Source organism: Oncorhynchus keta, chromosome 37, assembly GCF_023373465.1.
Source record: "Oncorhynchus keta strain PuntledgeMale-10-30-2019 chromosome 37, Oket_V2, whole genome shotgun sequence".
Lineage (NCBI taxonomy): Eukaryota > Metazoa > Chordata > Actinopteri > Salmoniformes > Salmonidae > Oncorhynchus > Oncorhynchus keta.
This window is the reverse complement of record NC_068457.1, coordinates 28,223,817-28,248,743: the sequence shown is the minus strand read 5'-3', so window position 1 is coordinate 28,248,743 and position 24,927 is coordinate 28,223,817. Positions and strand designations below refer to the sequence as shown.

At 43.0% G+C, this 24,927-nt stretch overlaps 1 protein-coding gene across 1 annotated transcript in view; it reads right to left on the bottom strand.

Moving 5' to 3' along the window:
- Positions 1–24,817, bottom strand: part of LOC127916637 (serine/threonine-protein phosphatase with EF-hands 1-like) — an 82,051-nt gene extending 57,234 nt beyond the window's left edge. The window contains exons 1-11 of the mRNA XM_052498949.1: positions 24,648–24,817; positions 23,710–24,415; positions 20,596–20,766; positions 20,068–20,103; positions 19,053–19,180; positions 18,856–18,916; positions 15,971–16,140; positions 15,592–15,706; positions 1,566–1,612; positions 1,293–1,459; positions 372–408 (exon numbers count right to left, since the gene is read on the bottom strand). Of these exons, the coding sequence (XP_052354909.1) occupies positions 372–408; positions 1,293–1,459; positions 1,566–1,612; positions 15,592–15,706; positions 15,971–16,140; positions 18,856–18,916; positions 19,053–19,180; positions 20,068–20,103; positions 20,596–20,647 (813 nt within the window). The 5' untranslated portion in view covers positions 20,648–20,766; positions 23,710–24,415; positions 24,648–24,817. The remainder of the gene's footprint in view (positions 1–371; positions 409–1,292; positions 1,460–1,565; positions 1,613–15,591; positions 15,707–15,970; positions 16,141–18,855; positions 18,917–19,052; positions 19,181–20,067; positions 20,104–20,595; positions 20,767–23,709; positions 24,416–24,647) is intronic.
- Between the last annotated feature and the right edge of the window lie 110 nt (positions 24,818–24,927).

Here is a 24,927-nt window from a genome sequence, read left to right as displayed (position 1 = left end):
AGAGAAGAGAGAGGAGAGAGAGGAGAGGAGACAGGAGAGAGAGAGGAGAGAGGAGAGAGGAGAGAGAGGAGAGAGGAGAGAGAGAAGAGAGAGGAGAGAGGAGAGAGAGGAGAGGAGACAGGAGAGAGGAGAGAGGAGAGAGAGGAGAGAGGAGAGAGAGAAGAGAGAGGAGAGAGGAGAGAGAGGAGAGGAGAGGAGACAGGAGAGAGAGCGGAGAGAGAAGAGAGAGGAGAGAGGAGAGAGAGGAGAGGAGACAGGAGAGAGAGAGGAGAGAGAGAAGAGAGGAGAGAGAGGTCATGACAAGAAGCTGCCACTAGATGGCGGTGAGTACAACTACATAGGTCCGGGGTGAACAGTGAAGGGGACTTTACCTTGTACTTCTGCATAACTTCTTTAGTGAATCCATATCTGAAAAACAGAAAACAGAGCAGCGTTAATATACTGCAATGTTGTGCTTGTCATGCATGTTCTTGTGTGTAGGACAGTTCCAAGCAACATTTGTTGTCTTGTAAATAAAAAAACCTGAAATAAAGTTTTGGGATTTTGTATCTGAAACGTTGTACAGGTGTGCTTGTACTAGAATTGAATAGATATGTGAAACAGCTGGGGTTTGTCGAGGACCAATGAGAATGAACATGCTAACGTGTTTCTCTATCTGGTTCATGATGTGGTCCTCGTAGTTGCCTCTGTTCAGGGTCATGTGGTCTGTGTGTCTAACTACCAGAGGTTCATGAGGTGGTCCTCGTGGTTGCCTCTGTTCAGGGTCATGTGGTCTGTGTGTCTAACTACCAGAGGTTCATGATGTGGTCCTCGTGGTTGCCTCTGTTCAGGGTCATGTGGTCTCTGTGTCTAACTACCAGAGGTTCATGAGGTGGTTGCCTCTGTTCAGGGTCATGTGGTCTGTGTGTCTAACTACCAGAGGTTCATGATGTGGTTGCCTCTGTTCAGGGTCATGTGGTCTGTGTGTCTAACTACCAGAGGTTCATGATGTGGTTGCCTCTGTTCAGGGTCATGTGGTCTGTGTGTCTAACTACCAGAGGTTCATGAGGTGGTCCTCGTGGTTGCCTCTGTTCAGGGTCATGTGGTGTGTGTGTGTGTGTGTGTGTGTGTGTGTGTGTGTGTGTGTGTGTGTGTGTGTGTGTGTGTGTGTGTGTGTGTGTGTGTGTGTGTGTGTATCTACCGGAGGTTCATGAGGTGGTCCTCGTGGTTGCCTCTGTTCAGGGTCATGTGGTCTGTGTGTGTGTGTGTGTGTGTGTGTGTGTGTGTGTGTGTGTGTGTGTGTGTGTATCTACCGGAGGTTCATGAGGTGGTCCTCGTGGTTGCCTCTGTTCAGGGTCATGTGGTCTGGGTAGAGGAGCTGGTAGGCAAACAGCAGGATGATGACCTCCACAGACTTCTTCCCTCGGTCCACGAAGTCTCCGTTGAAAACGTACGGCGTCTCTGCCGAGGGGAGGCCGTTCTGAAAGAGATGAAATCATTATTATGGAGAAACTAGGCCATTGTTTCTCTTCATGTAGTGTCACAGGTATACTACGGCATGTACAGTATCGTGTCAAGAGCCTAACCTTGTAGAATATGAGCAGCAAGTCATCAAGACGGCCATGTAAATCTCCTGAAGAAAATGACAAGCATTAGAAGATTTTAAAAAGGTAGTAGACACATTTCCTCCTAGAAATCTGACCATCCATGGCATATGAAACCAACATGACTCTGGGTTAATTGGTTAACTGAGTTAATCAAGAGTTATTTAACATGCTCTCTGACATTAAATGAGTCATTCATGTTCTGTGTGTGTGTGTTTAACATTAGTCTCAAGGATTCTTGAGTTTGATGAGATGCGACTCTGACTACAGGGAAGGAGGCCATTGAGGTGAAACAAAGTCTTTTCATTATGTATATAAACAACCGGGAGAAAGAGCTCTATTTTGGGAGCTGAGGGGCTGTTGTGTCCTAGACAGTCAGTGTTGTGTTATTGTGTACCAGACAGTCAGCCTTGTGTTATTGTGTCCTAGACAGTCAGTGTTGTGTTATTGTGTCCCAGACAGTCAGCTTGTGTTATTGTGTAACAGACAGTCAGCCTTGTGTTATTGTGTACCAGACAGTCAGCCTTGTGTTATTGTGTACCAGACAGTCAGCCTTGTGTTATTGTGTCCTAGACAGTCAGCCTGTGTTATTGTGTACCAGACAGTCAGCCTTGTGTTATTGTGTCCTAGACAGTCAGCCTGTGTTATTGTGTAACAGACAGTCAGCCTTGTGTTATTGTGTAACAGACAGTCAGCCTTGTGTTATTGTGTAACAGACAGTCAGCCTTGTGTTATTGTGTAACAGACAGTCAGCCTTGTGTTATTGTGTCCTAGACAGTCAGCCTGTGTTATTGTGTAACAGACAGTCAGCCTTGTGTTATTGTGTAACAGACAGTCAGCCTTGTGTTATTGTGTAACAGACAGTCAGCCTTGTGTTATTGTGTACTAGACAGTCAGCCTTGTGTTATTGTGTACTAGACAGTCAGCCTGTGTTATTGTGTAACAGACAGTCAGCCTTGTGTTATTGTGTACTAGACAGTCAGCCTTGTGTTATTGTGTACTAGACAGTCAGCCTGTGTTATTGTGTACTAGATAGTCAGCCTGTGTTATTGTGTACTAGACAGTCAGCCTTGTGTTATTGTGTACCAGACAGTCAGCCTTGTGTTATTGTGTACTAGACAGTCAGCCTTGTGTTATTGTGTACTAGATAGTCAGCCTGTGTTATTGTGTACAGTCAGCCTGTGTTATTGTGTACTAGACAGTCAGCCTTGTCAGCCTTGTGTTATTGTGTACCAGACAGTCAGCCTTGTGTTATTGTGTACTAGACAGTCAGCCTTGTGTTATTGTGTCCTCGACAGTCAGCCTTGTGTTATTGTGTCCTAGACAGTCAGCCTTGTGTTATTGTGTCCTAGACAGTCAGCCTTGTATTATTGTGTACTAGACAGTCAGCCTTGTGTTATTGTGTACTAGACAGTCAGCCTTGTGTTATTGTGTCCTAGACAGTCAGCCTTGTGTTATTGTGTACCAGACAGTCAGCCTTGTGTTATGGTGTACTAGACAGTCAGCCTTGTGTTATTGTGTCCTAGACAGTCAGCCTTGTATTATTGTGTACTAGACAGTCAGCCTGTGTTATTGTGTCCTAGACAGTCAGCCTGTGTTATTGTGTCCTAGACAGTCAGCCTGTGTTATTGTGTAACAGACAGTCAGCCTTGTGTTATTGTGTACCAGACAGTCAGCCTTGTGTTATTGTGTACTAGACAGTCAGCCTTGTGTTATTGTGTACTAGATAGTCAGCCTGTGTTATTGTGTACTAGACAGTCAGCCTTGTGTTATTGTGTACCAGACAGTCAGCCTTGTGTTATTGTGTACTAGACAGTCAGCCTTGTGTTATTGTGTCCTAGACAGTCAGCCTTGTGTTATTGTGTACTAGACAGTCAGCCTTGTGTTATTGTGTACTAGATAGTCAGCCTGTGTTATTGTGTACTAGACAGTCAGCCTTGTGTTATTGTGTCCCAGACAGTCAGCCTTGTGTTATTGTGTACTAGACAGTCAGCCTTGTGTTATTGTGTACTAGAAAGTCAGCCTGTGTTATTGTGTACTAGACAGTCAGCCTTGTGTTATTGTGTCCTAGACAGTCAGCCTTGTGTTATTGTGTCCTAGACAGTCAGCCTTGTGTTATTGTGTACTAGACAGTCAGCCTTGTGTAATTGTGTACTAGATAGTCAGCCTGTGTTATTGTGTACTAGACAGTCAGCCTTGTGTTATTGTGTCCTAGACAGTCAGCCTTGTGTTATTGTGTCCTAGACAGTCAGCCTTGTGTTATTGTGTCCTAGACAGTCAGCCTTGTGTTATTGTGTCCTAGACAGTCAGCCTTGTGTTATTGTGTACTAGACAGTCAGCCTTGTGTTATTGTGTCCTCGACAGTCAGCCTTGTGTTATTGTGTCCTAGACAGTCAGCCTGTGTTATTGTGTCCTAGACAGTCAGCCTTGTGTTATTGTGTCCTAGACAGTCAGCCTTGTGTTATTGTGTACTAGACAGTCAGCCTTGTGTTATTGTGTCCTAGACAGTCAGCCTTGTGTTATTGTGTACCAGACAGTCAGCCTTGTGTTATGGTGTACTAGACAGTCAGCCTTGTGTTATTGTGTCCTAGACAGTCAGCCTTGTGTTATTGTGTACCAGACAGTCAGCCTTGTGTTATGGTGTACTAGACAGTCAGCCTTGTGTTATTGTGTCCTAGACAGTCAGCCTTGTGTTATTGTGTACTAGACAGTCAGCCTTGTGTTATTGTGTACCAGACAGTCAGCCTTGTGTTATTGTGTCCTAGACATTCAGTCAGCTTTGTGTTATTGTGTCCAGACAGTCAGCCTTGTGTTATTGTGTCCTCGACAGTCAGCCTTGTGTTATTGTGTCCTAGACAGTCAGCCTTGTGTTATTGTGTCCTCGACAGTCAGCCTTGTGTTATTGTGTACTAGACAGTCAGCCTTGTGTTATTGTGTACTAGACAGTCAGCCTTGTGTTATTGTGTACTAGACAGTCAGCCTTGTGTTATTGTGTACTAGACAGTCAGCCTTGTGTTATTGTGTAACAGACAGTCAGCCTTGTGTTATTGTGTACCAGACAGTCAGCCTTGTGTTATTGTGTAACAGACAGTCAGCCTTGTGTTATTGTGTACCAGACAGTCAGCCTTGTGTTATTGTGTAACAGACAGTCAGCCTTGTGTTATTGTGTAACAGACAGTCAGCCTTGTGTTATTGTGTAACAGACAGTCAGCCTTGTGTTATTGTGTCCTAGACAGTCAGCCTTGTGTTATTGTGTAACAGACAGTCAGCCTTGTGTTATTGTGTACCAGACAGTCAGCCTTGTGTTATTGTGTACCAGACAGTCAGCCTTGTGTTATTGTGTAACAGACAGTCGGCCTTGTGTTATTGTGTACAGACAGTCAGCCTTGTGTTATTGTGTAACAGACAGTCAGCCTTGTGTTATTGTGTACCTCAGACAGTCAGCCTTGTGTTATTGTGTACTAGACAGACAGTCAGCCTGTGTTATTGTGTAACAGACAGTCAGCCTTGTGTTATTGTGTAACAGACAGTCAGCCTTGTGTTATTGTGTACCAGCCTTGTGTTATTGTGTACCTAGACAGTCAGCCTTGTGTTATTGTGTACTAGACAGTCAGCCTTGTGTTATTGTGTACAGACAGTCAGCCTTGTGTTAGACAGTCAGCCTGTGTTATTGTGTACTAGACAGTCAGCCTTGTGTTATTGTGTACCAGACAGTCAGCCTTGTGTTATTGTGTACTAGACAGTCAGCCTTGTGTTATTGTGTACTAGACAGTCAGCCTTGTGTTATTGTGTCCTAGACAGTCAGCCTTGTGTTACTAGACAGTCAGCCTTGTGTTATTGTGTACTAGACAGTCAGCCTTGTGTTATTGTGTAACTAGACAGTCAGCCTTGTGTTATTGTGTAACTAGACAGTCAGCCTTGTGTTATTGTGTCTAGACAGTCAGCCTTGTGTTATTGTGTACTAGACAGTCAGCCTTGTGTTATTGTGTACCAGACAGTCAGCCTGTGTTATTGTGTAACCAGTAGACAGTCAGCCTTGTGTTATTGTGTACTAGACAGTCAGCCTTGTGTTATTGTGTACAGACAGTCAGCCTTGTGTTATTGTGTAACAGACAGTCAGCCTTGTGTTATTGTGTAACAGACAGTCAGCCTTGTGTTATTGTGTACTAGACAGTCAGCCTTGTGTTATTGTGTACTAGACAGTCAGCCTTGTGTTATTGTGTACTAGACAGTCAGCCTTGTGTTATTGTGTACTAGACAGTCAGCCTTGTGTTATTGTGTACTAGACAGTCAGCCTTGTGTTATTGTGTACTAGACAGTCAGCCTTGTGTTATTGTGTACTAGACAGTCAGCCTGTGTTATTGTGTACAGACAGTCAGCCTAGACAGTCAGCCTTGTGTTATTGTGTCCTCGACAGTCAGCCTTGTGTTATTGTGTCCTATACAGTCAGCCTTGTGTTATTGTGTCCTAGACAGTCAGCCTTGTGTTATTGTGTCCTAGACAGTCAGCCTTGTATTATTGTGTACTAGACAGTCAGCCTTGTGTTATTGTGTACTAGACAGTCAGCCTTGTGTTATTGTGTCCTAGACAGTCAGCCTTGTGTTATTGTGTACCAGACAGTCAGCCTTGTGTTATGGTGTACTAGACAGTCAGCCTTGTGTTATTGTGTCCTAGACAGTCAGCCTTGTATTATTGTGTACTAGACAGTCAGCCTGTGTTATTGTGTCCTAGACAGTCAGCCTGTGTCATTGTGTCCTAGACAGTCAGCCTGTGTTATTGTGTAACAGACAGTCAGCCTTGTGTTATTGTGTACCAGACAGTCAGCCTTGTGTTATTGTGTACTAGACAGTCAGCCTTGTGTTATTGTGTACTAGATAGTCAGCCTGTGTTATTGTGTACTAGACAGTCAGCCTTGTGTTATTGTGTACCAGACAGTCAGCCTTGTGTTATTGTGTACTAGATAGTCAGCCTGTGTTATTGTGTACTAGACAGTCAGCCTTGTGTTATTGTGTCCTAGACAGTCAGCCTTGTGTTATTGTGTACTAGATAGTCAGCCTGTGTTATTGTGTACTAGACAGTCAGCCTTGTGTTATTGTGTCCCAGACAGTCAGCCTTGTGTTATTGTGTACTAGACAGTCAGCCTTGTGTTATTGTGTACTAGATAGTCAGCCTTGTGTTATTGTGTACTAGACAGTCAGCCTTGTGTTATTGTGTCCTAGACAGTCAGCCTTGTGTTATTGTGTCCTAGACAGTCAGCCTTGTGTTATTGTGTACTAGACAGTCAGCCTTGTGTAATTGTGTACTAGATAGTCAGCCTGTGTTATTGTGTACTAGACAGTCAGCCTTGTGTTATTGTGTCCTAGACAGTCAGCCTTGTGTTATTGTGTCCTAGACAGTCAGCCTTGTGTTATTGTGTCCTAGACAGTCAGCCTTGTGTTATTGTGTCCTAGACAGTCAGCCTTGTGTTATTGTGTACTAGACAGTCAGCCTTGTGTTATTGTGTCCTCGACAGTCAGCCTTGTGTTATTGTGTCCTAGACAGTCAGCCTGTGTTATTGTGTCCTAGACAGTCAGCCTTGTGTTATTGTGTCCTAGACAGTCAGCCTTGTGTTATTGTGTACTAGACAGTCAGCCTTGTGTTATTGTGTCCTAGACAGTCAGCCTTGTGTTATTGTGTACCAGACAGTCAGCCTTGTGTTATGGTGTACTAGACAGTCAGCCTTGTGTTATTGTGTCCTAGACAGTCAGCCTTGTGTTATTGTGTACCAGACAGTCAGCCTTGTGTTATTGTGTCCTAGACAGTCAGCCTTGTGTTATTGTGTACTAGACAGTCAGCCTTGTGTTATTGTGTCCTCGACAGTCAGCCTTGTGTTATTGTGTACCAGACAGTCAGCCTTGTGTTATTGTGTCCTAGACATTCAGCCTTGTGTTATTGTGTCCTCGACAGTCAGCTTTGTGTTATTGTATCCTAGACAGTCAGCCTTGTGTTATTGTGTCCTCGACATTCAGCCTTGTGTTATTGTGTACTAGACAGTCAGCCTTGTGTTATTGTGTACTAGATAGTCAGCCTGTGTTATTGTGTACTAGACAGTCAGCCTTGTGTTATTGTGTACTAGACAGTCAGCCTTGTGTTATTGTGTACTAGACAGTCAGCCTTGTGTTATTGTGTACTAGACAGTCAGCCTTGTGTTATTGTGTACCAGACAGTCAGCCTTGTGTTATTGTGTACTAGACAGTCAGCCTGTGTTATTGTGTCCTAGACAGTCAGCCTTGTGTTATTGTGTAACAGACATTCAGCCTTGTGTTATTGTCTACCAGACAGTCAGCCTTGTGTTATTGTGTCCTAGACAGTCAGCCTTGTGTTATTGTGTACCAGACAGTCAGCCTTGTGTTATTGTGTCCTCGACAGTCAGCCTTGTGTTATTGTGTACTAGACAGTCAGCCTTGTGTTATTGTGTACCAGACAGTCAGCCTGTGTTATTGTGTACCAGACAGTCAGCCTGTGTTATTGTGTACCAGACAGTCAGCCTTGTGTTATTGTGTACCAGACAGTCAGCCTTGTGTTATTGTGTACCAGACAGTCAGCCTTGTGTTATTGTGTACTAGACAGTCAGCCTGTGTTATTGTGTCCTAGACAGTCAGCCTTGTGTTATTGTGTAACAGACATTCAGCCTTGTGTTATTGTGTACCAGACAGTCAGCCTTGTGTTGTTGTGTCCTAGACAGTCAGCCTGTGTTATTGTGTAACAGACAGTCAGCCTGTGTTATTGTGTACCAGACAGTCAGCCTTGTGTTATTGTGTACCAGACAGTCAGCCTTGTGTTATTGTGTAACAGACAGTCAGCCTTGTGTTATTGTGTACCAGACAGTCAGCCTTGTGTTATTGTGTCCTCGACAGTCAGCCTTGTGTTATTGTGTACTAGACAGTCAGCCTTGTGTTATTGTGTACCAGACAGTCAGCCTGTGTTATTGTGTACCAGACAGTCAGCCTGTGTTATTGTGTACCAGACAGTCAGCCTTGTGTTATTGTGTACCAGACAGTCAGCCTTGTGTTATTGTGTACCAGACAGTCAGCCTTGTGTTATGGTGTACTAGACAGTCAGCCTTGTGTTATTGTGTCCTAGACAGTCAGCCTTGTGTTATTGTGTACTAGACAGTCAGCCTTGTGTTATTGTGTACCAGACAGTCAGCCTTGTGTTATTGTGTCCTAGACATTCAGCCTTGTGTTATTGTGTCCTCGACAGTCAGCTTTGTGTTATTGTGTCCTAGACAGTCAGCCTTGTGTTATTGTGTCCTCGACATTCAGCCTTGTGTTATTGTGTACTAGACAGTCAGCCTTGTGTTATTGTGTACTAGATAGTCAGCCTGTGTTATTGTGTACTAGACAGTCAGCCTTGTGTTATTGTGTACTAGACAGTCAGCCTTGTGTTATTGTGTAACAGACAGTCAGCCTTGTGTTATTGTGTACCAGACAGTCAGCTTGTGTTATTGTGTAACAGACAGTCAGCCTTGTGTTATTGTGTACCAGACAGTCAGCCTTGTGTTATTGTGTACCAGACAGTCAGCCTTGTGTTATTGTGTCCTAGACAGTCAGCCTGTGTTATTGTGTACCAGACAGTCAGCCTTGTGTTATTGTGTCCTAGACAGTCAGCCTGTGTTATTGTGTAACAGACAGTCAGCCTTGTGTTATTGTGTAACAGACAGTCAGCCTTGTGTTATTGTGTAACAGACAGTCAGCCTTGTGTTATTGTGTAACAGACAGTCAGCCTTGTGTTATTGTGTCCTAGACAGTCAGCCTGTGTTATTGTGTAACAGACAGTCAGCCTTGTGTTATTGTGTAACAGACAGTCAGCCTTGTGTTATTGTGTAACAGACAGTCAGCCTTGTGTTATTGTGTACTAGACAGTCAGCCTTGTGTTATCGTGTACTAGACAGTCAGCCTGTGTTATTGTGTAACAGACAGTCAGCCTTGTGTTATTGTGTACTAGACAGTCAGCCTTGTGTTATTGTGTACTAGACAGTCAGCCTGTGTTATTGTGTACTAGATAGTCAGCCTGTGTTATTGTGTACTAGACAGTCAGCCTTGTGTTATTGTGTACCAGACAGTCAGCCTTGTGTTATTGTGTACTAGACAGTCAGCCTTGTGTTATTGTGTACTAGATAGTCAGCCTGTGTTATTGTGTACTAGACAGTCAGCCTTGTGTTATTGTGTACCAGACAGTCAGCCTTGTGTTATTGTGTACTAGACAGTCAGCCTTGTGTTATTGTGTCCTCGACAGTCAGCCTTGTGTTATTGTGTCCTAGACAGTCAGCCTTGTGTTATTGTGTCCTAGACAGTCAGCCTTGTATTATTGTGTACTAGACAGTCAGCCTTGTGTTATTGTGTACTAGACAGTCAGCCTTGTGTTATTGTGTCCTAGACAGTCAGCCTTGTGTTATTGTGTACCAGACAGTCAGCCTTGTGTTATGGTGTACTAGACAGTCAGCCTTGTGTTATTGTGTCCTAGACAGTCAGCCTTGTATTATTGTGTACTAGACAGTCAGCCTGTGTTATTGTGTCCTAGACAGTCAGCCTGTGTTATTGTGTCCTAGACAGTCAGCCTGTGTTATTGTGTAACAGACAGTCAGCCTTGTGTTATTGTGTACCAGACAGTCAGCCTTGTGTTATTGTGTACTAGACAGTCAGCCTTGTGTTATTGTGTACTAGATAGTCAGCCTGTGTTATTGTGTACTAGACAGTCAGCCTTGTGTTATTGTGTACCAGACAGTCAGCCTTGTGTTATTGTGTACTAGATAGTCAGCCTGTGTTATTGTGTACTAGACAGTCAGCCTTGTGTTATTGTGTCCTAGACAGTCAGCCTTGTGTTATTGTGTACTAGATAGTCAGCCTGTGTTATTGTGTACTAGACAGTCAGCCTTGTGTTATTGTGTCCCAGACAGTCAGCCTTGTGTTATTGTGTACTAGACAGTCAGCCTTGTGTTATTGTGTACTAGATAGTCAGCCTTGTGTTATTGTGTACTAGACAGTCAGCCTTGTGTTATTGTGTCCTAGACAGTCAGCCTTGTGTTATTGTGTCCTAGACAGTCAGCCTTGTGTTATTGTGTACTAGACAGTCAGCCTTGTGTAATTGTGTACTAGATAGTCAGCCTGTGTTATTGTGTACTAGACAGTCAGCCTTGTGTTATTGTGTCCTAGACAGTCAGCCTTGTGTTATTGTGTCCTAGACAGTCAGCCTTGTGTTATTGTGTCCTAGACAGTCAGCCTTGTGTTAATGTGTCCTAGACAGTCAGCCTTGTGTTATTGTGTACTAGACAGTCAGCCTTGTGTTATTGTGTACCAGACAGTCAGCCTTGTGTTATGGTGTACTAGACAGTCAGCCTTGTGTTATTGTGTCCTAGACAGTCAGCCTTGTGTTATTGTGTACCAGACAGTCAGCCTTGTGTTATGGTGTACTAGACAGTCAGCCTTGTGTTATTGTGTCCTAGACAGTCAGCCTTGTGTTATTGTGTACTAGACAGTCAGCCTTGTGTTATTGTGTCCTCGACAGTCAGCCTTGTGTTATTGTGTACCAGACAGTCAGCCTTGTGTTATTGTGTCCTAGACATTCAGCCTTGTGTTATTGTGTCCACGACAGTCAGCTTTGTGTTATTGTGTCCTAGACAGTCAGCCTTGTGTTATTGTGTCCTCGACATTCAGCCTTGTGTTATTGTGTCCTCGACAGTCAGCCTTGTGTTATTGTGTACTAGACAGTCAGCCTTGTGTTATTGTGTACCAGACAGTCAGCCTGTGTTATTGTGTACCAGACAATCAGCCTGTGTTATTGTGTACCAGACAGTCAGCCTTGTGTTATTGTGTACCAGACAGTCAGCCTTGTGTTATTGTGTACCAGACAGTCAGCCTTGTGTTATTGTGTACTAGACAGTCAGCCTGTGTTATTGTGTCCTAGACAGTCAGCCTTGTGTTATTGTGTAACAGACATTCAGCCTTGTGTTATTGTGTACCAGACAGTCAGCCTTGTGTTATTGTGTCCTAGACAGTCAGCCTGTGTTATTGTGTAACAGACAGTCAGCCTGTGTTATTGTGTACCAGACAGTCAGCCTTGTGTTATTGTGTACCAGACAGTCAGCCTTGTGTTATTGTGTAACAGACAGTCAGCCTTGTGTTATTGTGTACCAGACAGTCAGCCTTGTGTTATTGTGTCCTCGACAGTCAGCCTTGTGTTATTGTGTACTAGACAGTCAGCCTTGTGTTATTGTGTACCAGACAGTCAGCCTGTGTTATTGTGTACCAGACAGTCAGCCTGTGTTATTGTGTACCAGACAGTCAGCCTTGTGTTATTGTGTACCAGACAGTCAGCCTTGTGTTATTGTGTACCAGACAGTCAGCCTGTGTTATTGTGTAACAGACAGTCAGCCTGTGTTATTGTGTACCAGACAGTCAGCCTTGTGTTATTGTGTACCAGACAGTCAGCCTTGTGTTATTGTGTAACAGACAGTCAGCCTTGTGTTATTGTGTCCTAGACAGTCAGCCTTGTGTTATTGTGTACCAGACAGTCAGCCTTGTGTTATTGTGTCCTCGACAGTCAGCCTTGTGTTATTGTGTACTAGACAGTCAGCCTTGTGTTATTGTGTACCAGACAGTCAGCCTGTGTTATTGTGTAACAGACAGTCAGCCTGTGTTATTGTGTACCAGACAGTCAGCCTTGTGTTATTGTGTACCAGACAGTCAGCCTGTGTTATTGTGTAACAGACAGTCAGCCTGTGTTATTGTGTAACAGACAGTCAGCCTTGTGTTATTGTGTACTAGACAGTCAGCCTTGTGTTATCGTGTAACAGACAGTCAGCCTTGTGTTATTGTGTACTAGACAGTCAGCCTTGTGTTATCGTGTACTAGATAGTCAACTTGACATCTGGATACTCACGTCTCTCCCCAAAAAGCTAGGCCTTCAGATGAAATTAACCAAGTACAAGACAGTACATACATAGTTAGCAGTACTGAACACAATATTGGACAACATAGTTAGCAGTACTGAACACAATATTGGACAACATAGTTAGCAGTACTGAACACAATATTGGACAACATAGTTAGCAGTACTGAACAACATAGTTAGCAGTAGTGAACACAATATTGGACAACATAGTTAGCAGTACTGAACAACATAGTTAGCAGTACTGAACACAATATTGGACAACATAGTTAGCAGTACTGAACAACATAGTTAGCAGTACTGAACACAATATTGGACAACATAGTTAGCAGTACTGAACAACATAGTTAGCAGTACTGAACACAATATTGGACAACATAGTTAGCAGTACTGAACACAATATTGGACAACATAGTTAGCAGTACTGAACACAATATTGGACAACATAGTTAGCAGTACTGAACACAATATTGGACAACATAGTTAGCAGTACTGAACACAATATTGGACAACATAGTTAGCAGTACTGAACACAATATTGGACAACATATTTAGCAGTACTGAACACAATATTGGACAACATATTTAGCAGTACTGAACACAATATTGGACAACATAGTTAGCAGTACTGAACACAATATTGGACAACATAGTTAGCAGTACTGAACACAATATTGGACAACATAGTTAGCAGTACTGAACACAATATTGGACAACATAGTTATCAGTACTGAACAACATAGTTATCAGTACTGAACAACATAGTTAGCAGTACTGAACACAATATTGGACAACATAGTTAGCAGTACTGAACAACATAGTTAGCAGTACTGAACACAATATTGGACAACATAGTTAGCAGTACTGAACAACATAGTTAGCAGTACTGAACACAATATTGGACAACATAGTTAGCAGTACTGAACACAATATTGGACAACATAGTTAGCAGTACTGAACACAATATTGGACAACATAGTTAGCAGTACTGAACACAATATTGGACAACATAGTTAGCAGTACTGAACACAATATTGGACAACATAGTTAGCAGTACTGAACACAATATTGGACAACATAGTTAGCAGTACTGAACACAATATTGGACAACATAGTTAGCAGTACTGAACACAATATTGGACAACATAGTTAGCAGTACTGAACACAATATTGGACAACATAGTTAGCAGTACTGAACACAATATTGGACAACATAGTTAGCAGTACTGAACACAATATTGGACAACATAGTTATCAGTACTGAACACAATATTGGACAACATAGTTATCAGTACTGAACAACATAGTTATCAGTACTGAACACAATATTGGACAACATAGTTAGCAGTACTGAACAACATAGTTAGCAGTACTGAACACAATATTGGACAACATAGTTAGCAGTACTGAACAACATAGTTAGCAGTACTGAACACAATATTGGACAACATAGTTAGCAGTACTGAACACAATATTGGACAACATAGTTAGCAGTACTGAACACAATATTGGACAACATAGTTAGCAGTACTGAACACAATATTGGACAACATAGTTAGCAGTACTGAACACAATATTGGACAACATAGTTAGCAGTACTGAACACAATATTGGACAACATAGTTAGCAGTACTGAACACAATATTGGACAACATAGTTAGCAGTACTGAACACAATATTGGACAACATAGTTAGCAGTACTGAACACAATATTGGACAACATAGTTAGCAGTACTGAACACAATATTGGACAACATAGTTAGCAGTACTGAACACAATATTGGACAACATAGTTAGCAGTACTGAACACAATATTGGACAACATAGTTAGCAGTACTGAACACAATATTGGACAACATAGTTAGCAGTACTGAACACAATATTGGACAACATAGTTAGCAGTACTGAACACAATATTGGACAACATAGTTAGCAGTACTGAACACAATATTGGACAACATAGTTAGCAGTACTGAACACAATATTGGACAACATAGTTAGCAGTACTGAACACAATATTGGACAACATAGTTAGCAGTACTGAACACAATATTGGACAACATAGTTAGCAGTACTGAACACAATATTGGACAACATAGTTAGCAGTTGAACACAATATTGGACAACATAGTTAGCAGTACTGAACACAATATTGGACAACATAGTTAGCAGTACTGAACACAATATTGGACAACATAGTTAGCAGTACTGAACAACATAGTTAGCAGTACTGAACACAATATTGGACAACATAGTTAGCAGTACTGAACACAATATTGGACAACATAGTTAGCAGTACTGAACACAATATTGGACAACATAGTTAGCAGTACTGAACACAATATTGGACAACATAGTTAGCAGTACTGAACACAATATTGGACAACATAGTTAGCAGTACTGAACACAATATTGGACAACATAGTTAGCAGTACTGAACACAATATTGGACAACATAGTTAGCAGTACTGAACACAATATTGGACAACATAGTTAGCAGTACTGAACACAATATTGGACAACATAGTTAGCAGTACTGAACACAATATTGGACAACATAGTTAGCAGTTGTGAACACAATATTGGACAACATAGTTAGCAGTACTGAACACAATATTGGACAACATAGTTAGCAGTACTGAACACAATATTGGACAACATAGTTAGCAGTACTGAACACAATATTGGACAACATAGTTAGCAGTACTGAACAACATAGTTAGCAGTACTGAACACAATATTGGACAACATAGTTAGCAGTACTGAACACAATATTGGACAACATAGTTAGCAGTACTGAACACAATATTGGACAACATAGTTAGCAGTACTGAACACAATATTGGACAACATAGTTAGCAGTACTGAACACAATATTGGACAACATAGTTAGCAGTACTGAACACAATATTGGACAACATAGTTAGCAGTACTGAACACAATATTGGACAACATAGTTAGCAGTACTGAACACAATATTGGGGTGGTGGATTAGTTTCCTTCATACAGTGTAAAGTGCTTTGATCATCTGGAAAAGCTCTATATCAATGGAAACAGTAAAAATGTATCAACAACCTACCACATATTGTGATCTCCTTGGCGTAGGGTGTGGACAGGTGAATGACGTTTGGCATCTGTTTCAGGAGCTTCTTAGTCTGGTGTAACAACTGCAGCATGTATCTGCCATGGAGAGGCTGAAAGAAGAGGAACCAGCAGGTAGGACTATAGGTTATTGATCTGTTATTATTCATTAAGCTGTCATACTGGCCACAACAGCTCCTGTACTCCCTGGGCACATATTCAGAAAGCAGTCCTGATCTAGGATCAGTTTGTGCCTTTTAGATCATAATGAGTATGATTATATGGACACAGTGAAGTTGATCCTAGACCAGCTTTAAGAATACTGGTCCTGCAGCACACAGTGGGGGAAATAAAGTTTGAATTGAATGGTACGGTACCTGTTGTTCTTTGAATGCAGAGAGCAGGGCGTTGGTGTGAGAGACGGTGAGGGGGAAGGTGAGGTGAGGACCGCTGTAGGACTCAGGAACAGTGATCTGTTCATACATGGTCTTTCTCTCTCTGTCTGACCACGGGTCAACTACTGGGTCCAGCAGGTGGGAGATCAGATCTGAAAACATGGAGGATGGAACACACAGGTTTAATAGAATAGAACACACAGGTTTAATAGAAGAGAACACACAGGGTTACTAGAAGAGAACACACAGGTTTAATAGAATAGAACACACAGGTTTAATAGAAGAGAACACACAGGGTTACTAGAAGAGAACACACAGGTTTAATAGAAGAGAACACACAGGTTTAATAGAAGAGAACACACAGGTTTAATAGAAGAGAACACACAGGGTTACTAGAAGAGAACACACAGGGTTAATAGAATAGAACACACAGGTTTAATAGAAGAGAACACACAGGGTTACTAGAAGAGAACACACAGGTTTAATAGAATAGAACACACAGGTTTAATAGAAGAGAACACACAGGGTTACTAGAAGAGAACACACAGGGTTACTAGAAGAGAACACACAGGGTTACTAGAATAGAACACACAGGTTTAATAGAAGAGAACACACAGGGTTACTAGAAGAGAACACACGGGGTTACTAGAAGAGAACACACAGGGTTACTAGAAGAGAACACACGGGGTTACTAGAAGAGAACACACGGGGTTAATAGAAGAGAACACACGGGGTTACTAGAAGAGAACACCCGGGGTTACTAGAAGAGAACACACGGGGTTACTAGAATAGAACACACCGGGTTACTAGAAGAGAACACACGGGGTTACTAGAAGAGAACACACGGGGTTACTAGAATAGAACACACGGGGTTACTAGAAGAGAACACACGGGGTTACTAGAAGAGAACACACGGGGTTACTAGAAGAGAACACACGGGGTTACTAGAAGAGAACACACGGGGTTAATAGAAGAGAACACACAGGGTTAATAGAATAGAACACACAGGGTTAATAGTATAGAACACACAGGGTTAATAGTATAGAACACACAGGGTTAATAGTATAGAACACACAGGGTTAATAGTATAGAACACACAGGGTTAATAGTATAGAACACACAGGGTTAATAGTATAGAACACACAGGGTTAATAGTATAGAACACACAGGGTTAATAGTATAGAACACACAGGGTTAATAGTATAGAACACACAGGGTTAATAGTATAGAACACACAGGGTTAATAGTATAGAACACACAGGGTTAATAGTATAGAACACACAGGGTTAATAGTATAGAACACACAGGGTTAATAGAATAGAACACACAGGGTTAATAGAATAGAACACACAGGGTTAATAGTATAGAACACACAGGGTTAATAGTATAGAACACACAGGGTTAATAGAATAGAACACACAGGGTTAATAGTATAGAACACACAGGGTTAATAGTATAGAACACACAGGGTTAATAGAATAGAACACACAGGGTTAATAGTATAGAACACACAGGGTTAATAGTATAGAACACACAGGGTTAATAGAATAGAACACACAGTGTTAATAGTATAGAACACACAGGGTTAATAGTATAGAACACACAGGGTTAATAGTATAGAACACACAGGGTTAATAGTATAGAACACACAGGGTTAATAGTATAGAACACACAGGGTTAATAGTATAGAACACACAGGGTTAATAGTATAGAACACACAGGGTTAATAGAATAGAACACACAGTGTTAATAGTATAGAACACACAGGGTTAATAGTATAGAACACACAGGGTTAATAGTATAGAACACACAGGGTTAATAGTATAGAACACACAGGGTTAATAGTATAGAACACACAGGGTTAATAGTATAGAACACACAGGGTTAATAGTATAGAACACACAGGGTTAATAGAATAGAACTCACAGGGTTAATAGTATAGAACACACAGGGTTAATAGAATAGAACACACAGGGTTAATAGTATAGAACACACAGGGTTAATAGTATAGAGTTGGGGGTTTCAGTAACTTCCAGTAACTTTCCCCAAATCCCCCGGTATTCCTGCTTACTGCCTCCTGATTCCTGGAATCTTCCAACCGGGATTTCTGGAAAACCTGGGGATTTTAGGTAGGTTACCGGAATTTAACAACTCTAAATAGAGTAGAATCAAACGGAATAGAATCAAATAAAATATAACTTTATTAACACACTAAAACAGGATGTCAAACACATTTGTACATGTTCAGGGCCTCTCCGTTTACTCTTCTGGAATAGCCTGCTACAGTAGGTTAACGTCCAGCCATAGACACTCCTTTATGGAGACAAACAGGCAGGACATCATCATCAGATGTTATTGAAGAGGACAGCAGCCACACCTCTCTCAGACCCTATCTGTGGAGTGGTCGCGTCTGTCTTCAGAGCACGTCTCTAAACAACCAGTCAGTTTATCATATTCACTCTGATCCAAACCCACAGAGATCACCTATACTGTATCTACTGTAATGAAAAGCACAACAAGATGGTCTGAGCATCATCTCCTGTTTGTCTTCAACACTAAAGGCCCTGGCTGGCTAATGATCTGCAGCAACGTGTTGGTCTGTACGTGTACAGGCAGGCCCCAGCTGTGGCAGCAGCAGTCACCAGAACACAATATCCCACATTACCACAGCAGAGGAAAACACAAGAGGATGCGGATGCGGTTGCTAAGCAACATCATCACGATAATATGTTTTAGGCAAAGGCTATTAATGGATCGGGACGTTTTTTTGGTTCAGTCTATAAATAATTATGGGCATTCCATTTTTTTTTGTGCTTGGAACTGACAGTCCAACAATTTTCATGAAAACATAAGAAAATGTTAGTTACCTGGGCCATTCCCGTTGAGTTGAGTGAAGTTGTCCAGCATGAAACTGAAGAAACTGGAGAGCTGAGGAAGATTGAAACATAGTCAGTTGTATTTCATATGGCCAAGTACTAACAGACTGTGTTGGCCTGCTGGGCTAAAGCCGAGGCCTCTTCTGGTCTCAGACAAGGTTGAACCACCTGAGATCCATCTCCATTACCTGTAGCTGGTCCTGCTCCCCAGCATACTCTATAGACTGGAAGATGTTCCAGGTGTATCGCTGTCTCATCTCTAACCTGGCGATGTAACGTCTGTACCAACGCTGGATCAGGATGGCTGCCTTCATAGCTGAGAGGACGAGATGGAAGACCAGATGAAACAACAGTTTAATAACGTTGCTGTTTTATAACAGGCCCCTGCAGGTAGTTAGCGGTACTGAATAAAATAACAGCCCCCTGCAGGTAGTTAGTGGTACTGAATAAAATAAACAGCCCCCTGCAGGTAGTTAGTGGTACTGAATAAAATAACAGCCCCCTGCAGGTAGTTAGTGGTACTGAATAAAATAAACAGCCCCCTGCAGGTAGTTAGTGGTACTGAATATAATAACAGTTTAATAACAGCCCCCTGCAGGTAGTTAGTGGTACTGAATAAAATAACAGCCCCCTGCAGGTAGTTAGTGGTACTGAATATAATAACAGTTTAATAACAGCCCCCTGCAGGTAGTTAGTGGTACTGAATAAAATAACAGTTTAATAACAGCCCCCTGCAGGTAGTTAGTGGTACTGAATATAATAACAGCCCCCTGCAGGTAGTTAGTGGTACTGAATATAATAACAGCCCCCTGCAGGTAGTTAGTGGTACTGAATAAAATACCAGTTTAATAACAGCCCCCTGCAGGTAGTTAGTGGTACTGAATATAATAACAGCCCCCTGCAGGTAGTTAGTGGTACTGAATATAATAACAGTTTAATAACAGCCCCCTGCAGGTAGTTAGTGGTACTGAATAAAATAACAGCCCCCTGCAGGTAGTTAGTGGTACTGAATATAATAACAGTTTAATAACAGCCCCCTGCAGGTAGTTAGCGATATTTAAAACTAATGAAGCCACAGGATGACCATGGCCATTGACCAATAGGACACAATGATACAGTAAGGTTGACCAATAGGACACAATGATACAGTAAGGTTGACCAATAGGACTGACAATAGGGGTGACATGAGAGGAGGCCTCTTACCCAGTGCAGGGCTGGGAGTTTTCTTGGCCATCTGGTCTGTAGTGAGGAGTGATTAAATCAAATCATTTATAGTGAACCAGTTCAGAGGGAGAGGAAGAGAGAATTAACAACACACCAGGGAGGAAAGAGAGAAGCAGTAGAAAATCCCTTCAGAGTAAATTAATTTAAAACAAGTTTGTCAGCTAAAAGAAGAAGTATAGAAATAAGGAAAATAAAAGCAGAACATTTGACCAACATCTTGAGAAGATCCAACATCCTGTCGGAGGGAAAACTACACGATTTCTAATTCATCAGCTGCCGACTGATAAACATACTGAATTCTCAAACATGTCAAAAGGTGCTCTATGATCAACCTGTATATTCACTGGATTCACAATCTACGAGATGTAGCCTGGTCCCAGATCTGTTTGTATATTGTCTTGCCAACTACAGTTTTCTGCTATGCCAACCTTAACAGATCTGGGACCAGGCTACATGAGTCCTGGGGGAAGACAATCAGAGCCATCACTTGTCCCCAGTCGGTCTCACCTGTCGTCAGTCTCCTCTTGTTGTCGGTGGTGACGGAGGTGCCACATCCCATAATGCTAGTCACTACAGGCGTCCAGCAGTCACTACAGTCGCCTCGTATATCTCACTGGTCATCCCCAAAGCCAACACCTCCTTTGGCCGCCTTTCCTTCCAGTTCTCTGCTGCCAGTGACTGGAACGAATTGCAAAAATCGCTGGAGACTTACATTTCCCTCACTAACTTTAAACATCAGCTATCTGAGCTGCTAACCGATCACTGCAGCTGTACATAGTCCATCTGTAAATAGCCCACCCAATTTACCTACCTCCTCCCCATAGTGTTTTTATTTACTTTGCTGCTCTTTTACACACCAGCATCACTACTTCTAGTCTACTAGTCCACCTGACTGTGCTGCTGCTCCAGTTTCAACTGTTCTGCCTTATTATTATTCGACCATGCTGGTCATTTATGAACATTTGAACATCTTGGTCATGTTCTGTTATAATCTCTACCCGGCACAGCCAGAAGAGGACTGGCCACCCCACATAGCCCGGTTCCTCTCTAGGTTTCTTCCTAGGTTTTGGCCTTTCTAGGGAGTTTTTCCTAGCCACCGTGCTTTTACACCTGCATTGTTTGCTGTTTGGGGTTTTAGGCTGGGTTTCTGTACAGCACTTTGAGATATCAGCTGATGTACGAAGGGCTATATAAATAAATTTGATTTGATTTGATTTGATTTACTTACACATCATCATCTGATCATCATCATCATCATCATCTGCTCATCTATCACTCCAGTGTTAATCTGCTAAATTGTAATTAATTTTCTACTGTGGCCTATTTATTGCCTTACCACCTCATGCTATTTGCACACACAATATATAGACTTTCTTTTTTTCCTATTGTGTTATTGACTGTACGCTTGTTTATTCCATGTGTAACTCTGTGTTGTTGTTTGTGTCGCACTGCTTTGCTTTATCTTGGCCAGGTTGCCGTTGTAAATGAGAACTTGTTCTCAACTGGCCTACCTGGTTAAATAAAGGTGAGATGATAAAAAATAAAAATAAAACAGGCATCCAGCAGTCACTACAGGCGTCCAGCAGTCACTACAGGCGTCCAACAGTCACTACAGGCGTCCAACAGTCACTACAGGCGTCCAACAGTCACTACAGGCGTCCAACAGTCACTACAGGCGTCCAGCAGTCACTACAGGCGTCCAGCAGTCACTACAGGCGTCCAACAGTCACTACAGGCATCCAGCAGGCACTACAGGCGTCCAGCAGTCACTACAGGCGTCCAGCAGTCACTACAGGCGTCCAGCAGTCACTACAGGCGTCCAGCAGTCACTACAGGCGTCCAACAGTTACTACAGGCGTCCAACAGTCACTACAGGCATCCAGCAGTCACTACAGGCGTCCAGCAGTCACTACAGGCGTCCAGCAGTCACTACAGGCGTCCAACAGTCACTACAGGCGTCCAAAAGTCACTACAGGCGTCCAACAGTCACTACAGGCGTCCAACAGTCACTACAGACGTGGACTACAGGCATCCAGCAGTCACTACAGGCGTCCAACAGTCACTACAGACGTGGACTACAGGCATCCAGCAGTCACTACAGGAGTCCAACAGTCACTACAGACATCCAACAGTCACTACAGGCGTGGACTACAGGCGTCCAGCAGTCACTACAGGCGTCCAACAGTCACTACAGGCGTCCAGCACTCACTACAAGCGTCCAACAGTCACTACAGACGTCCAACAGTCACTACAGGCGTGGACTACAGGCGTCCAGCAGTCACTACAGGCGTCCAGCAGTCACTACAGGCGTCCAGCAGTCACTACAGGCGTCCAACAGTCACTACAGACGTGGACTACAGGCATCCAGCAGTCACTACAGGCGTCCAGCAGTCACTACAGGCATCCAGCAGTCACTACAAGCATCCAGCAGTCACAGGTCTCAGTGACCCAAGGGTTCTGTATTATGTAATATTATGTCTGTGGCCATTCTGTTAGGTGCAAGGCAGTATGTCTGTGGCCATTCTGTTAGGGGCAAGGCAGTATGTCTGTGGCCATTCTGTTAGGGGCAAGGCAGTATGTCTGTGGCCATTCTGTTAGGGGCAAGGCAGTATGTCTGTGGCCATTCTGTTAGGGGCAAGGCAGTATGTCTGTGGCCATTTTGTTAGGGGCAAGGCAGTATGTCTGTGGCCATTTTGTTAGGGGCAAGGCAGTATGTCTGTGGCCATTCTGTTAGGGGCAAGGCAGTATGTCTGTGGCCATTCTGTTAGGGGCAAGGCAGTATGTCTGTGGCCATTCTGTTAGGGGCAAGGCAGTATGTCTGTGGCCATTCTGTTAGGGGCAAGGCAGTATGTCTGTGGCCATTCTGTTAGGGGCAAGGCAGTATGTCTGTGGCCATTCTGTTAGGGGCAAGGCAGTATGTCTGTGGCCATTCTGTTAGGGGCAAGGCAGTATGTCTGTGGCCATTCTGTTAGGGGCAAGGCAGTATGTCTGTGAATGGAAACAGAGAGGGAGAGTCAGACAGGCAGACAGAGGACGAGAGAGAGAGAAAAGTTGCATACTCCTTGAATCCTCTCTCCTGAAAACTCTTTGGATGAGAAAGCCAGCGGTCCCACCCCTCTTACTCATACATAGTGTATGCATTTGAGATCTTGAGATGTCGCAATTGAGCCTGTCCCTGCTGAAAAGCCTCTAGTTGAAGCCTAATTGATGTTCAGATGTGAATTGGTTAAAATCAGTAATGGGTTGCCATGGAGGCACATGTTTGATATAGCATGAAACAAAAAGTCCTTTGGGATCAACTATGAATAACCAACATCGCCTCGCTCTCAGCCTCTGTTACAATACCCCAGCAGCATCTCATTTGACAAACGGCTCTTGGTGGGGGAAAAACAAAAAAGACGAAATACGCACATAATTGTGCTCTATTAAATTAAACATGTCGCATAAACTAACTCATCCTGCATGCGTCACTGTAGTATGCCCATTGATCTGCACGAGACAAACACCTGTTGCTGTTCACATGGAAAATCTGCAAAGGTGAATTTAGTCATTCAATTCCCTACACAGGATGCAACAGCTGATTCAGTGACCAATAGCCTATATTGCCAGTAAATGACTTACCCTGCGACAAGTCCAAGACTACCCAGCTCATCTAAGGAACACGCCTGTTCCTCCTGGACACCGGTTGGGTTGATAAAGATGTTTGGTTGTGCCGCAGCAGAGTCTACGCCAAAATGTGAGTCTTGTACGCTTCTGCTTCCGTAAGCAACACGCGTGTTTTGAGTGGGCGTCACGCACAGCGCGGAACATAAGGGTCCATTTGATTTCCGCTTTCCCCACGCGCCGGAGTTCGGCTATGGTTGACTGAGTTTGGCGCACATCTGCGCCCCTGACAAGACAAGCAAATGCATCAATTATGGCAATGCCTTTCCCCGCCCCTCGAAGTAATTGGACCGCCGTTAGAGGCGAGAGCATACCGCTTTAACATTCAATTATACAGCCTTCAGGTGCGCAACTTGTTATGAACATTTAGTGGTGCATTGATTTGTTGGAATGACAACACGATGAGTAAAAACAAGACATCTTTATTAAATATACATACAATTAAAAGCGTTCATAAGAGCATTCAGGCGCCCGTTTGCCTGGCATGTTTTCTCCCTTGTCTCAGCCGTGCCATGGCAGTGTGGACCTCTAGTTGGGTGATGACTTTCCTCCTGTTGAGCCGTGACAGGCGGGCGGCCTCGGAGCCAACCAAACGGACCAGCACCCTCCGCGGGCAGGTAGACTCGTTCACCAATAAACGGTCCATGATGGGGATGAAGTCACCCTGTAATAAAAAAAAACATATTTTAAAGCAGTCCTGCAAGATTCTGCTCCAAAGCTAAATCTAACGAATCTAATCATTAGCTTGTTGATAACATTTCATCAGGTTAGTTAGAGAGGTTGGATCGAATATCTACAGCAGGGTAGCGCTCCAGGAATAGGGTTGGCGAGCCCTGTGACATTAATTTACACCAAATAGCTTTAAGTAATGCCAAATGTGTCCCATTATTTCCAACCTCTCTCCGGATCTTGTAGATGAAGGTGGAGTAGGCCTTGTTTTTCCTCTTCTGCTCTCTGAAGGGTTTCTTCGTTGTTCTGCTAACTAATACCTTCATTGTGTTTTTCCTTTGGATAGTCTTATAATATGTTACACTTACAATGACCTTTTTATAGGCCTATGACACCCACTTTGGTGTTATGAAGATTGAATTCAGCCTTGGGCAATTTATCTATGGTGCGCACCTGTGCTGTTCACGCCTGGCTGGGTCACGTTTAGTTCTAGCATTTTGACACGTT